This window comes from Daktulosphaira vitifoliae, unplaced genomic scaffold, assembly GCF_025091365.1.
Source record: "Daktulosphaira vitifoliae isolate Bord-2020 unplaced genomic scaffold, ASM2509136v1 Scaffold_5, whole genome shotgun sequence".
NCBI classification, from domain to species: domain Eukaryota; kingdom Metazoa; phylum Arthropoda; class Insecta; order Hemiptera; family Phylloxeridae; genus Daktulosphaira; species Daktulosphaira vitifoliae.
Window position 1 is genome coordinate 19,503,363 of NW_026099576.1, and position 17,616 is coordinate 19,520,978.

The 17,616-nt window shown below is 23.2% G+C and overlaps 1 protein-coding gene across 3 annotated transcripts in view; it reads left to right on the forward strand.

Annotated features, from left to right (window-relative positions):
• The window catches only part of LOC126907629 (QRFP-like peptide receptor), a 93,105-nt gene that overhangs the window by 46,177 nt on the left and 29,312 nt on the right, over positions 1–17,616 (forward strand). For all 3 annotated transcript variants that reach the window (XM_050689049.1, XM_050689051.1, XM_050689050.1), the window contains exon 2: positions 10,255–10,585. In XM_050689049.1, coding sequence (XP_050545006.1) covers positions 10,338–10,585 — 248 coding nt within the window. In that variant the 5' untranslated portion in view covers positions 10,255–10,337. The remainder of the gene's footprint in view (positions 1–10,254; positions 10,586–17,616) is intronic.

Below are 17,616 nucleotides of genomic sequence, written 5' to 3' on the forward strand. Positions count from 1 at the left end.
ATGATTTCAAAATATTTCCATCTATAAATTCTCTTCGAGATAGTGAACAGAATAACCTAAATAGACTAACTAAATGGTGTATTATCAATGGATTAGATATCAATTAAATGCAATTATATTTCAATTAGTCACCACAACTGCTTTATAATTTTGATTATGCAATTAATAACATTAACATCGAACCAATAATAAGTATGATTAAAGTCTTAAGAGTCTTGATGTTTTCAGACTTGCCTTTTAATGTACATTTTAACTTAATATACAATAAAACTTTAAGAAGCTTAGGATTTTTAAAGAAAAACTATTTGGATTTTTCCAACAATCTTTGTTAAAAGTCTTATAATGTTCTCTTATAAGATCAATATTAGTATTTGATTTCGTTGTGTGGAGGAACACTGGCCACTTATGTTTTTCAAATAAATTAGAAAAATTCAACATACATTTTTTAATATGATGAAAAGATAAGTAAAATATTATTGACGCTTTTGTAATTAAATAGCTACTGTAATTGATATAGAATCTCTATCAAAGAGAAGAGTAATTTTTAATATTATGTTTTTATTAAAAATTGATAACGATTAAATTAATTGCCCTGAAGTTTTTGAGAAAATACATTTTGATATTTCTAGTTATATTACTCGTCATATTCAATATTATAGAATATTAAAAATAATCTCAAAATTATGTTAAGTTTAGTCAGCTATATTGCATGTTATCATCCTGTAATACATTTTTATTTCTTTCGCTATAATGTAAATTTAAAATAAAAATGCTACTTATTTTACTAAAAATATACTATTTAGTAAATAGTAAAGATTTTTTTTTTTATTACTTGCTATACTGAAATTTTAATTGTACCTTATTTTACTATATTTCTAGTATTCGTTTATAATAAATAAATAAATGAATTATTTGCTTTTAGCAAATTCAAGTTTTACTCAAATATTTATGATAAATTTAAAATTTGATAACTTGTTATCGTAAATAGATAGATTCTGGAAACTGATTTTGACTTTTGAAACATTTTTTTGGTATATCTATATTTCAAATCTATTCAAATTGTTTCATTATATGTACATCCAATTTTTGATAGAGACTCTCTTTAACGAGAAAATTAACATAATTAACAAGATCCCGTAAAAGAGCAAATACCTTAATTTTTTCTAAAGAGATATCTGAAAAAAAACTTAAAATATATAAGTTGACTTCTAGAACTTTAAATTATCAAGTAATAATTGTATCATGGGACTATTATGCTCAAAAATAAAGGAATAGTTAATTTATCAACCATAATCGGCCCAACTAATGTATAGCATATTTCATTCGTGTCCGAACCAGAACTAATTTCGATTTCCCATTACACTTAACCAATTTTAATGCGATATAATTTTGTATTTTGTAAGAAGTATAAGCAGTAAACGCCCATTCGACCTAAATAATTTATTTGGTGGTATTGGAATAATTTATTTCCGTTGTGTAGATTATGTATTTGATAAAATATAGTTCTACTTATAAATGTTTGTGCAATTTTTATAAATACCAGTCATAGAATTTTAATCATTAGCGTAATCTCAATTTTATTCTGTATTTCCTATCTTAACTTTATCAACACCAATTGTTTTGCTCTTACTCGTAAGACTTTAAGAGACTTTTAGTAGATGAATTTTTTGTACAATGATTATGTTTTGTAATATTTTTTAGGAAAAAACTTAGTATATTTTTTTTTTGTAAGAATAAAGAATGAAATTATTATAATTCTTCAAAATGGATAGCAGTTGTCTAGATTTTTATATGTAAGAATAAGTAAAATTCCACGTCAAAAACCTTTATTACAAGTAAATACTAGATAATATGATATTATATCTTTTAATGTCTTCATTTTAATTGAATTTAGTTTAAAATCACATTTTTACGACATGCTGAAATAATTTCGACTTAATTAAATTTAAAAAATAATTACAAAAAACCAGACTGTGAAATAACAATCTAAAGGTTGGAAAACATCTAAATAAATAACTTTTGGCGACCGTTTTCCAGAAGTATAAATTCCCAAAATATATATGATTACTTTAGTGTTTATCTAAAAACTCAAGTTTTTATTAATTTAATTTTTAGAATAAATTAATAACATGAATTTGTAACAGTAATAGTATAAAAGATAAAATGATTTCTTTGAGTATAAGAGAGTGAGTACAACGAATATAAATTGGAGTGATTGTTTTACAGAGTGTTCAATAAATAAGGAAACAAGCCAATTGTAAACAATGAGAACAATAGAAATCTGATGTCTTACTTACTGAACATCCGTATAATAGTACATTGAATGCTTAACGAAATGAATTGATAAAAGACCACTTCTTAAGAAAGCTAAAAACTTGGTGTATAAAATAATTACTTTTCTATCAAAGGAATAATCTAAGTTAACTTTTATCATAGATTTAAGTGAATTTATTTATTGAACTGTCAATGTAAAGTTATTATCCATCAATTTAATAGAAAATAAAAATACAATAATTGAAGAAAAAAAAATTTTTAAATGAAATAATATAAATTGAAATGTTTTTAATAGACATTGTGCATTTTTTATTTACAACGTGTATTTTTAGCACGCGATGTGCATCATAATTCAATCTATGCATTTTTATTTCACTTAATACATTTTTTCACAAATATTATCATTTAAAACTTAATTTAAGAAATTAAAATTATTCTTCATTTTATGTATGAATAAAATTTTATTCTTAAATATAATACATATTTTATTGCAAAATAAAGATTTACAAAGAAAAAATTACTATAAATATTATAGTAACTAAGTGTAGTAATTAATCTTTAGGTTACTTGAACATACGTTATTAAATAAAATTTATTGAATGCATTTTAATGAAAAAAAAAGACAGTGAGGAAATAGAAAATTTTAAATAGATCAACGTTACATGGATTATATAATACTTAATAATACATAATTGATGAGTTATGTATATTTTTATATTAATACTTTTAAATGTAGACTGGAGATAAGATTGGGTTATGTTATTTTTATCTTAATGCTTTTTTTTTCGTGTTACTTCTCTGGCCAAGGTACAAGAATATTCATAAATCTTGAATTACTGGTTCAAATGTTATATAAAAGTGTCAGACCTTCCGGAACATTTTCAAAAGTTATGTTGAAAAAGTTAATTTTTTGTGAAAAAGTTGTCATTTTAAATCCCCCCCGTGGGCAGGTTAAGTGTCAGATTTACAAAAAAAATATACCAAATGATAGGTAAAGACATCAAGCATCTATCAAAAAAAAAGTTATATTGATATGATCATTTTTGAAAGAGTTACGGCAGTTTTTAGTAAAAAAATTTTCAAAAATTTCGAAAATTAGCGATTTTCAAATTTGTAGTTTTTTGGAGGTTTCCCCCATTTATGGGGAACGAGGGAAATTTTTTCAATTTTTGAGGGTAATGTCTTCGACTAGATACGATTTGTGATCTTTTGACGTATCGTTGAAAGAAATCCGTTCGGTGAGAGCTGAGAAAAAGTGGTAACAGACACAAAAAAAAAAAAAAATAAACACATCTTAGTAAAACCAATACCTTCTCAGCTTCGCATCGAATCTAAAATAATCAGATCAGTCATCAATCAATTATTTATTATACTATTTTTTATTTTATGTTTAATATTTTAATCAATCACAGATTATATGATAGAATTATCTTTTTATAAAATTATTAAATATTCATAAGATATTTAAGTTTTTAACCATATTCTATTTATTACATTATTACTCACATTTGACATTTTATTTTTCAGTTATAATATTAACATTTAAAAAAACTATAGTTTCTTTAAATGTTAAAAAAAATGTTCATCTATGCATTATCTACAAAAAAGTAAATGAAGAGTAATTTAACTTAAAAAGACTAAGCTTTTAGCATTTTTATGCTGGAGATAGTAACTCTCCTTCAATACCCTCAATTTATAATTAACTCTAAATGACTACCAATATATTTGTAAAATATTTATCCATATTAATAACACTTAAATAGTTCTTGACGCTACTAAATAATAAGCATATTACGCAATTGTCAAATTAAATGATGAATGAGATGATTCCGGTTGGTACCATATATCTAACAATTTAGTAAAGTCACGAACTTTATTCCAATCTTCGTTGTAACATGCTAACATAATTACTTTTTACTTCATCAATTATTTATAACACCCATAGTGCAAACATAATATGTTTAAATATTATGTAGTTATGAACCGCGTGAATCCTCAAAATGTTATGTATATTTATATAGGTAATATTGTTTAGAATGGTGTACTTAACTTAAATGATGTTCATATAGTCACATAAAGATCCCAAGCCTTCATAGCTGCTGAATGATTACATTATTACAATTCGTTTAACTATCAACATATTTATCTTAGTAGTTACATTAAGTAACAATATTCTCTGTGTTTTATTACGGCTATTGTTGTTACTGTGATTCCTATATTATAGGTTTCTGAATTAAAAAAGGTTTAATATAATAAATGACATAAATAAAAAATTCAACAAATAAGTTTAAGATACAGAATGTGTATATTAAGGCTGCAGAGAAAATAGAAAATCATTAAAAAGAACAATGTTAGTGCTCTTTTACTTCATAAATAATTTTCTGAAACATATATAAAATTTAATTAACTACCTTTTTTAAATATTATTTAAATTAAATACAACCATTAAATAATTTTAGTTAATTTAAATAATAAAATTAATTTTAATTAATTAAAAAGTAAAAATAATTAAATAAATACTGAGAGAGAAGTAAAAGTATATAAATAAAAAAATATAAATAAAAAAATATTAGAAAGATGCGCGCAAAATAAGAAAAAATTGTGTTACTTTAATCCTTCTCTAATGACCGACGTTTGATATTGTTGTAATAACATAAAAAAAATAAAATTTTTAAAAATGCTTTAGAAATTGTATTGAAATATATAAAAAGATTATTTATAGTAATAAGATATTATTATAGTCCTATATTCTACAAAATTTTTAAAAAAGAGAGTATCAAAAAATATTCAGATGATCAATATCCTTACAGATGTACAATTTCCTTTGGTGTTTATAAGTGTATAATCTTTGTATACCTCATTTATTTTGTAAATAGTTTTTATTTCGCTATTGTTTTAAAAAATAGTTTTTATTTTACGTTCGTTGATGTGTAACAATATTTACTACAATAAATCGATTTAATCTTAAAATAATTGAAGAAAATAGAAATCATACGTGTGTGTTTACAACTGTAAACCCATCAAGTTAGTAGACAAAAATAAATCATATGTAATGGTAATCAAACATCCTTTGTTCTAAACACTAAATCAACACCAATCTTTATAGAATACAAAATCTTACCTAACAATTATTAACGAATTAGTGTACATTTTTTCGAAAAAACCAACTCTGTATAAGTTGCATAGCCTCATTTTATCATTGATAGTAACTGGACTATGTTTAGCTTGAATTCCTAATAAAGTGTTATAATTTCCTTATTATTTCTAATACATATCATATAAAATAAAGTTTATAAACACAAGAATTGCTACTTTAAAGACTATTTTTTGGATATCATTTTCCAAAAATATTTTATAGTTATTATCAATACAGTGACATAATAAATATATAATTGGAACAATTATCTTATATTTCAGTTTGAGTTATTAAAAAAGTTTGGTAAACTATTTTTATAGTTGGTTCAACTATAGTTTTTTCAATTATATAATTATTTTGCCATAATATGATATTGAAATTATAAAAAAAAAAAATTGTGTTTTTGACACCCCCCAATTACAGTTTATTATATAGGGTATTGAATGGTGTGTGTAAGTAGGAAACAAATCAATTTTTACGAACAATAAAAATAATGAAAACTCACTTTTTTATTTAATATAGACCTTGTACAGATGATAATAGAATCACCTTATACAGTATACAGTATAAGTACCTTATTAATTGGTCTGTATTGTGTTTTATTATACTCTCCTAAATGAATGTTATAAAAGCGTTTAGAAATATTCTAATTTACTATTTTAATTTTAAGCTAATTTAACTTCAACATTAATCATGAAAATGATAATAATACATAGAATATATTTTAATATCATATATTAAAAATGTATTTCTTCTTCCTTAAATAAAATGGATATTAGTTTACACAATTGATGAAAAAAGTAATTTTCATTGAAAATCGAATTACCATTTTTACATGAATATTTTCAGGAAATTCAAATATAAAATGTATTTTTGATTTTACTTATTATTTTTGTTATAAGAAGTAAATATAAAATATCTTAATTTAAATTATGAAAATAAAGATAACTACCGATATATTAACTCCGTGATTTTATTTACAATAATAATGGTCTGTAGGTTTATTAATTGTGCAATGTAAGTTCACTGTGAATCTTGCAGATTCAAAGTTTTCAAGGTATCATATATAAACAAATAGACAACTCTTACCACGCCACCTTGCGCATGATCATCGAGAACGATATTAAGTGAGAAGGAAAAACATTTTAGAAGTTTTTTAGTAGTTTAAGTACTTAGCTTGTATACTACACGAATTAACTAATATAAAATAAATTACAGAAGAAAGAAGTAAACGTATTTCCATATACTTAAAAAAAATTTTACAATAAATATAATTTTTAACTTTTTGTATTAGTGAGGGGAAAGGACTAAGCTCTTTTTTGTAAAACCGACAACAAAATAGATGATCACAACCCTTGTACACATTTTATTTTAAGATATTTTTTCTGAATACGATTTTTATCTTTTTTTTTTAAATATGATACTTAAATTATTAAAGAAATTATTGAGTTTAGATTCAAAGTTATTTTTAGTTTATTTTGTTTATGGTATGTGTACATTCAAGTAGGACGCGCGCCGTTTCTAGTGTAAAAGTATATAAAACTAATTTCTTTTTTAGAAGATTACGTGTAAGAAGCACTTGAGTCACATGTCTAGGTAATAGTTCATCGCCATCAAATATGAACTTTAATCGAGGTTGTAGTAAATAAATATTTGTTAGCTTATAAGAACCAAGAGACATACGTCCGTCATCTCTCTCTGTATACTTAATGTTTACAATGAAAATGGCTGACTAATACTGGCTACGGTTGCAATTAAAAAAAAAAAGTCCTCGAAAGTATAAAGTGCATATTGTAATACCAATTCTGATACAAATATAATTAGGAAATAATGATTATCTCAACATCTGAATGTCATAAATTCATTTTGTAAACGTAAAATGGTTATACAGTGGGCTAAATACACCAAACTACCATTTAGTTAACAGTTATAAGTAATAATATATTAAAAATTCAACAGTATATAATAAAAGTTTATGGTGAAAAAAGTACTTATATTTTTTTAAATAATTGATATTAATATTTTAAGTACGTAAAAGTATTTATTAGTGTTGGGCATTTTCAAATATTTTTAACTATCGAATAACTATTCGAATTGTTTTTATACAACCGAATAGTTTATTTTTAGCATAAACTATCGAATAGTTTTAAAAACTGTTCGAATGGACTACCAAATATTTCAAAAAATATTCGATTAGTTCTACCTAAAATTTTTATTCAATACAGTATAATAATAAAATACTTAAAATAAACTATTATACAATTAATGATAGTAAAAATTACTAATGGACATTTTCAAATATTTTAAACTATCGATCAACTATTCGAATTGTGTTTTACAACCGAATAGTTTATATTTAGCACAGACTATCGAATAGTTTTTAAAACTATTCGAATATATTGTGTAACTATCGAATATTTTTACTATTTGAATAGTTTTTGAATGACTATCGAATAGTTCGATAGTTACTATTCAAAATTTCCCATCACTAGTATGTATACATTTGTAAGCTTAATATATTCAACGAGCATCATGTAATCGTTTAAAAAAATCTTTCTGTGCAAAGTAAATAGTTATAATTTTCAGAGTTAAAACTCTTAGTTAATCTAAAACCATTACAGAGATATCTAATTAATGAGATTGGTTCAAGAATTATTAGTCTAAGACACAATTTTAGTTTAATTATTGATATTTTATATTGTTAAAGAAAATAATCTCGTGTAACAACTATTTTAATTAAAATTTATTAAGTAAGTTTCTTTTGCGTGTAAAAAATATATTGTTAGTAATGATGTTTAGTGGTTTTTAATTTTTGAACAAGATAAATTTTGTTGAAATAAATTGAAAATAGTTAAAATATTCACTTTGCCGGACTATTCTGACAAAGTGAATCATTTTTCATTTTTTAAAAAGTTGCTTTAACATATTACAGCTCAATATAAAATGAACTCCAAGAGCAAAATTTTAAATAATTTTATAACATTATTATTTATTAAACGACATTTGGCAATAATACTTTTTTTTGCTGTTAAACTTAACCTATCCGCTAAGCCTTGGCTTCCCCTATAAATTTAAAAAACTGATAGTTATACCATCTAAACTCGTAAATATCTTATGTCGAGACATGCTAAAAACAATATGATAATCTGACTGATCTGACAAATAAAGTATTTCCATAATCTCAACATTTGTAAAGTTTAGCTGTTTAAGTATAAACAGGATTAAAATACAATCCTATGTTTTTTATTCAACCAGTTAAATCAATGATAAGTTGACTAATAAAGATAACTTTAGTATCCTTTAACTTTTTGGTCATAATATTATAATTTGAAAATATTTTATTATTTATTACTGTTAATCTCCGTATGACATTTGAAAAAAGATTATTAATAAAAATATATTTCAATATTTGAATTGTATAAAACTGGCAAATTATATAATATGCATTTTTATAATAAAAATTTAGATAATTTGTTTTTGTTGATTATTTGAAATTAAAATTAAAATCATTTTTTAGTGTAACGATTACTGCCATTGGAATAGTTTGATTGACGTCTCCATTTTAGCTGCTTTAAAGAGTCACCAAATGTAGAATTTAAGTTCCACACTAGTAAAAAACTCGAGTAATTAATCTACAGCTATGAATAGAAAACACACAAGTTCTAATAAATACATTTTACTATAGATTAGTTTAAAGCTTTCCAATTAGCTTAAATTATGAATGTTCAACTGAAGTATAAAATTTATTAAAACCCTTTAGATTTTAAAACTATTAATTATGCTTAGTCATAAAGATAAATTACACATATCTGTCGAACGTTATATGAAAAATAACATCATACAACTCTTGCTCATTTAACTTTCAATGTATACATATGTGTATATTATTGAAAATGTATAAGTCTATACAAATAATTAGAACTGCATGTGTCCGTAAACAAAAACCAAGGTCCTTGTGCGGGTGGTCTATATAAATAAAATGTGTAGATTTCTGCAAATTTATTAATTTAGGGGTCTCTACAAGCACTAATCCATTCCTATTAGTTCACCCATGATTTTTTATTATAATAACATACATTTTTAACGTAATTTTAAAAATTTGTTTTTTTTTAAATAAAAAAAGTAAAAATAAAACCTATGTAAAATGATTAAATTAATTTAATTTTAATCAATGGCGTTTATTTCATATGAGTCTAGGTTTGGATAATTACATTTGAAACGTGAGCACTTTAATATGTTTATGCGAATCCCACGAGACAACTTGGTATTCAATGGTTTAGCGATAATTGCTTTCCAGAGTCATATTGTAACATGGTTTAGTGTAATGTTTTGACAACTAAAATGCAACCACTGCGTAATCTAAAACAAACAAAAATATTTTATTTTTCTAAAGATTATACATGGTATATTTTGCCTACTGAATTTTTGAATAAATATTTTTATTTTTAGTCATATAATCTGCTTTTCTTGACCTTTTTATTTTAATAATAATTTATTTTAAACATTTTGTTCAGTTATATTATGCTTAATATATTCGCACCTGTTAGTGCCTTGTTAATAATTGAATATTTCATTTAAAATAAAATAAACTAACAAATACTTTTACACGCATGTGTTTAAGTTCTAAATGATGAAGCAATTGTATGGGTACTTTTTTAGCATTGAATATAAAATAAAACTTATAAAATGAAAATAGTCAACCTAGATATTTGAATAAAAATGATAAAATACATTAAATTAAAAAAAAAATTGTGTTCAAGACTTAAAAATCTAATTTAAAGAAATCGTGTTATCAACTCGATAAAATTATGCATTTCTTTAAGAATAAATAATTTTTTTTCTAGCTTTTCGATGGCGGTTGAGTCTTGAGAAGACTAAGCGTCCACCGAACATCCCGCCCAGTAGAATTGGATGATATAACCACATAATGTTCAACAACAGTACAGAAAGCACAATCCATAATGACAATAGTAGTAATCCGTGGATGCGAAACGTGGAAACAGGACAGGCAGCCGTCATCGAAGAACTTATTGCTGAATTTTCTTCTTCTCAGATGAGACTTACCGAGGTCCGCAGTATCCTTCTCATCGGAATGTATATACCACTATTTTTAGTGGCGGCAATTGCTAACTCGGTTGTAATCGTGGTAGTAATAAAGTATCATTACATGAGAAGGTTAGTTAATATTAGTTTTTATAAAAGATACTATGGACTTTTAAATCAAACCAAACAGTTGAATAATAATACCAACCTGACTTTGAGTTATACAACGGAGCTCATGTAAACAGGGACAAATCATATACAGTTGAATTTAACGCAATCAAAAAACGTGATATGTCATAAGAATTTATACCTAAGCTTATTCACTTGATAACAAATGATCATAATGTGAATATGGGATTTTTACCAATGGTTTTGGTGTGAAATTACCACAAAATTATCATGTAAAGCAAAATTGTTCAAAATTGATTTGTCCCTTTTATACAAACCCCGTAAAATTAAATAAAATTGAGCCAGTAGATTAGTCCAAATGCGGTATCCTTAAAGTTTTTATTTTTTCAAACAGACATATTCAAATTAATTTAGTAACAATATGTCTTAGCAATGAATGTGAGCAAATAACTCACTGTTTCATAAGTAATGCACATAAAAATTTCCCCGGTTGAAATCGTGTAATTTCGAATCGTGACTAAAATTATAAACGATACCTTTGAGTATAATGTATAGTATATAATGTACATCTACATAATGTAACTAGTTGAAGTCATTTAATTTAATAATTAAACAAATAAAACATTTTAAGAAATCTCCATTTTAACTCAATACACATAATACTACAGTAATAACAATAACAATAATAATATCATGCATTTGCTTTTTAACATCTGCTAAGAGTTCCGATTTACGATTAGTTTGTTTATATTAAGTAAAATAAATTAAAATAGTGAAGACTATAACATTATCATACTAATAACGTTAGAATGTTTTTCAGTAACTTTTACTCTAGAAATGGAAAATTTTATTAAGTTTTTTTATTTGAATAGATATTTATTTATACTACAGTATAATGTAATACTGATATTGGCATAAGAAGTTTTAAGGTCGGAAAAGAAAGAAACGCCATTCACCTGGATGGTATTTCAGTTTTATTACACTAATATTTCACTGCAGTTGGTATTTTTCCACTTTTAAAAGAATTCTATAGATTCTGAACGCAAACACCACCACCTATATTTTAACAACTCAATAAATTACCAACATAACAAGCTTACATAACAAGCCTACATAATAATACAATGGTGTTTTATCTAAAGTATTTTTCACGTAGTTAGTTGTATTAGAATTAGAATTTTAGATTTTGAACAATTATCCTTTTAATTTTTACAATTTTTGTTCTTTATAATTCAACTTTGTTTTTATCAAAATGGAAAGTAAGAAAAAAATTAATTTGCACATCGTAAAATATTGTTGCGTTAATTGAGTTTTTAAATCTTTAGACCACAATAATTATGTAATTTTTTCTTTAATATGACACTATATATTCTTTATATTTATTGTGCTCAAAAAATAATACTCACCAAATATATAGCAGAGAGAAATTCGTGAAAATCATTTGAGAATAATGCTGCAATTGGATACCAACAAAGCAATTTAATAATAAGAGAATGATTAGTTATTTTTTTCTTAAGGTAATACTTCAGGACAACCCAAATGTACATTTTAAAAATTTCGACTTCATTATCGTATTTCCTTACAATTACACTTATATGCATAAATAAAATGTTTGTAACANGATAAAATTACACTTATATGCATAAATAAAATGTTTGTAACAATATCCTAATGCTTGTTTGATTACTGTCAAATGCAAGAAATGATAGTAAATAAATAAGAATCTAAAATAATAATAAATATAACAATAACATCATTTATGATATGTTTGTTTGAATCCAATTATTAATAAATTAATAATTTAGTGAAAATTATTGTTTCTACTGTGATTAAAATATATTTGCATAATTATGTTAATTTAATGTTATTTAGTTAATATGGTAACTAAAAAAAATAAATACGTTCAATCCTTATAAACTATCGTTAAGTTTTTCATTCAACATTATAATTTATTTTCATAAAAAATTTTACCAATAGAAACATCTTAACACAATTAGAGTAAATCATTTCATAAATCATAAATCCAAACTAAGTGTATATTTCGTAAATATACACTCGTAAAAGAGTACTGTAATATTACAGTCTACAAAAAATGTGACTCGCTTTTAATTACATCAAAGGATTATTCGTTATTCATAACAGTATATGTATAAATCTAGACCACTGCATAAACTCTTATTAGTTTATTTATTTTATGATTTTGAATTGTACAATGTTTTACACTGTCATAAATAAAAGTTATGACAAATGAAAATAATTCAACATAAAAAAAATGCTTTAACTTATTTTTGATAAGCAGATTATATAACATGAATGTCTAAATTACTCCTAGGATTAATTTTATGTATGTTACTTCAGATTATATGTATACTTTTTTTGTTTATTACGCTTGACACAAAAGTTACATCTTTTTGGCTTCCATATCCAATTAATGGAAAATTTAAATTCATATTTTAAAAGCACAAGTATTTAAAAGTATTCTGATTTGGCGAATTGACAAATTCTGAACATGCATTGAAAATAGACAAAGCTTCAATAGTTATTTTGTAATTGAATTGAATAAATGATTAAAAATGGTCTAAGACTCTTAAATGTGTTATTTTGAACATTTAAAAATTTAATGTAATTCGCAATATTTATTATTAAACCCATTGATTAATCATAACATTATTTTTCAATATAAATGAATTTGTCTCATCAATAACATAATAATAAAAAACAACACATTTAACCCATTATTATAAGTCTATTGCGGGCGTTGGCAAAAATTAAATATATTAAAATATACTCTTGGCTATAAAAATTCGTAATAATGTTTCCTAATAAAAATTAGTTAAGTAATTTTTAAAACTGAGTTGTTGTGTAAAATTAATTTCTTAGAAAATAACCTAACAAGTTAAAAAAATAAAACCGGAATAAAATGAATTTAAATGTAATATAAAGTCTATTAATTATTATTAAATGTGGTTAATCTTTTTGTTAAATCGCGAAGTGATTGTAGTGTTTTGATTTAATTTTACAAATAACAATATCCTTTAATTTTGTCATGTTTGTATTATTATGATAACAATACATTGTTCACAATGAGGAATAATATAATTACTTTAATTTTATTCCTCGCTAAAATTTAATTATCTACTTTTTATAAATAAATTTCAACAATTAAAACAATATCAATTAAAATGATTTCCATAAAATAATTTGTTTATAAAAAAGTAATAAAAACTTGAGTAATAGATGATCATTTTTTTTATATTTTTATGAACTATATTATAATTTATTGGATCAAAATGTAGTTATTATATTAATTATAACATTTAATTAAATTTTGTTAGTTGATTAATACATAGAGCAATTGTGATTATTTTAATTACTCATTATAGAGTTTTGCTATAAAAATACATGAATTTATATGTACCATTGTGTTAAGTTATTTAAAATATTAGAACTAATTATTATTCTTCATTAGAAGAAAGAAAATATTATCTAGTTATATATATATATATATATATATATAATATAAATATTACGAGATATTTTACTTTTGTTAGAAAGATTCATTTACACGTCTACTTTAGTCTTTTCGTCAGAAAATTAATTATTTTATTTGATCATTTTGTCTTATTTGTATTGTTGGTACTTCAATTATTTTAACAAACAATTTATCTTACTTAAACTTTCCTCAATTTACTAAACTAACTAAAACTAATTAATAAGTATATATTTACAATTGTCAAAATATACGGAATGACTAATTTAATATTACTCGATTTTTCTTAAAATAATAATTATGTTAAAAAAATTATTTTTCATATTTTTGGTCTCATGTATGTCTCATTTTAACAATTATTAAGTTTTTTTTTCATTTCTTATACATTATAAGAATGTCAAATTTATTTTTTCTAATGGAAACATACATATTTAACTAGCTTACAAAATAAAAACTATTGACCTTTTATTTCGAAAGTCATATTTATAACTATTTTAAAATATTGAGTGGAGGTGAGGCGTAGGTTGTGTTATTTTATCATTACGCATTACTCTTTTGCGATCATCCTCTACTCTAATTTTTAAAATGTTTATAACTTCCAAATCATTATTTCAAAGTAGTTATCAATCCATCATTTTCTTAATTTTATCATATTTTTTTTATGAGCTAGTTAAATATTTATGTTGCCGTTTAAATAAATAAAGTTGATGAAAAGTGTTGCGAGAAAAATATAAATAGTGTTGTGAAATAAATTTTTTAATATTAATTAATAATATTAACTTAGTTTGAATTCGAATTTAGTTATTTTAAAGGTATATCCATTGCAATAAAATAACATTACATGAATACGTAAAGTATGTTAATTATAATATGGTATAACTAATGTTGTAGAAAAGAGTGTTATTATCTAATGAATATCTAAAGTTATATTCCGTTCACATTGATATTTAGTCTCAAATAAAACTTATAAAATAACAATAATAATAACAATACTGTCCAATAATTATTTTTTAATTTTCTTAAAAACGTTGAACTGCAAAACAATATGTAATTGTGAATCACGTGTACATAAAAAAGTATTTCCAAATCGTTTGTCATTATTAAAATGTTACAGTTTACAATTTAATGAAATCCTCGGAGTAAACATTTTAAAATTCCATTGAAAAAATTCCGTGTAAAGCTTAATGCTCTCTATTTAAGACTTGTAGTTTTAAGTAGAATTATGGTGATGGTAATTTTGGCATATACGTAAAATATATTTTAAACGGTAATTTATATATAAATATACTCATAATATTCTCAATATTTCGTAAAGCTAATATCATTCTTCAGCGAATACATCCGAAATTGCGGCAACTAAACTAAATTTGTTATTTAAATCTTTAGAAACTAATAAGTTTTCTTTCAAAAAAAAAAAAAGTAATGATATTAAATTATATAAATTTACATTTAGTAACTATCAGGAAATTTAGTAAAGTGATACTTTAGAGTAGCTTTAAATTTTGTAAAAATAATGTCGAAATTTAGAAATTTTTATTAAATAAATAAAAGCCATTGAAATTTAAAAAGTGGTAGTATTCAAATTGAAAAAGCCCAATAGAAACACTCAGTTTATGAGCCCTCAGATTAAATGTGCCTTTTTTTATTATACTAAGAATTGTCTCTTTCAAATAAAAGCTAGATAGATTAAGCGAATGTTATATTTATTATAATTAATTGAAAGAAAATATTTATTTAACAAACTTTTATTTATACAATACATTATTCGACATAAAAATGAAATTCTTTATTGTTATAGTATGTAATTTATTTAAATGTGATCCGCTTTTCTGAACCCTACAAGGCATTTAAATTTAAATCTGTGACCTCTATGAATGCATGCAAGTAATCACATATGTTTAATGTACCCTTTATTTTGAAATGTTATACTACTTTAATATGTCCCCTTAGTTATCTCTGCAGTAATCTGTAAAATATGCCACTTAACTTATTAAAAGTGAAATAAAGCCGATTTGCCTCAAAGATTAAAAGTTAATTATTTAACCGCAATCTACCTCAACTAAACCAAACCAATAAAGTTATTTCAAAATTAGCAATTAAAATCATAATTAATAGCACCGTTAAAACCTTAAGAACATTAATCACTGAGAGTATTTTTTTCAATTTAATTTTAAAGGTACATTTGAAGTTTACTATTAAGTATAAAATTAGATATTAACAGTAAACGTTGTGCGTGTAATTTGGTTAATTACACAAATAGTTATATAGACTAAAATTTTTGCATTTGTGAAATGACTTCTTTTATATTTAGACTAAAATATAAAATTACTTATCTATTTTTCACTTGATATGTTAAAAATACTACTAGTTGATACAAAATACATTTAATGAATTTAAAACAGATAAAGTTTATTGAACTTTGATAATGAAAAGAGCAACCGAAAAATTATAAAGAAGACTTAGTGCTATATTTTAATATTAGTAATGGTGTATTTAACGGCGTATTTAATAGGCAAATCTGATACAGCAATGTTAGCATTAACACCATAATAATAATCAAAGAAATATTATTGAAAATTTGTATACTTTTAGTTTAAATTAAAAAAAACTCTTTAATACTTAATACTTTATTAAGGTGGTCAATAAAATAATTTAATAAACAACAAAGTATTATTTAAATTTTTAAATAATAAATAATTTGACTGATTGTAAATTTAAATTATGAAAAAAAGATTTTTAAATAATGTTTTTTTATTAATATAAATTTATTGGTTTTAAAACAAAGAATCCTACTACCCAAATAAGAACATTTTCAATATGATATTTGTTAAATTCAGCCTAGAAATGTTTTGAATTCTGTTTATAACGTTTATGCTCAATTTTGAATTGCATTATTTTTAATCAATAATTTATTATATTACAATATTATATAATCTTTGTAATACATTACTCATTCAATATTTCTCAGAGAAAGAAAAATATTCTTGAAATCAAACGTTTATATCTTTTAGATTGTAAATAAAATAAAATACAATTTATACAAGTATAGAAATCCACGTTTTTATTTTTATATGATGTATGTATAAACTTACAGAATTACAAACTGAATCAGTTTTAACAAATATTGATACTATTGTACTTATATAGTACACATTATGCATATAAAACCAATATCAATATCAGAAATTCAACAATAGAGGAAAACTTATATCCTATATAGTTTTTAAAACCGCTCAACTATAAATATACAAGATATATTTTCTAAATGGATATATATATATATATGGTCAATATGAATCGAGCGTAATACTATTTGCTTACCAGTTTTCTCAAAGACTATTTAGATTGTTTTTCCAGGTACTCTTATACCTATAAAATTCATTGAAACACAAAAAAAAACAAATAGAACTTCAAATGACGTATTTATACATATACCTCAATGCTCAGAACTCATTATAAATCATTAAAAAGTTCCATCTCCTCGTGGAAAAAAAAAGAATGGTAAAAATTATCTTCATTATTCCGAACTTTTCAACTCTAATCA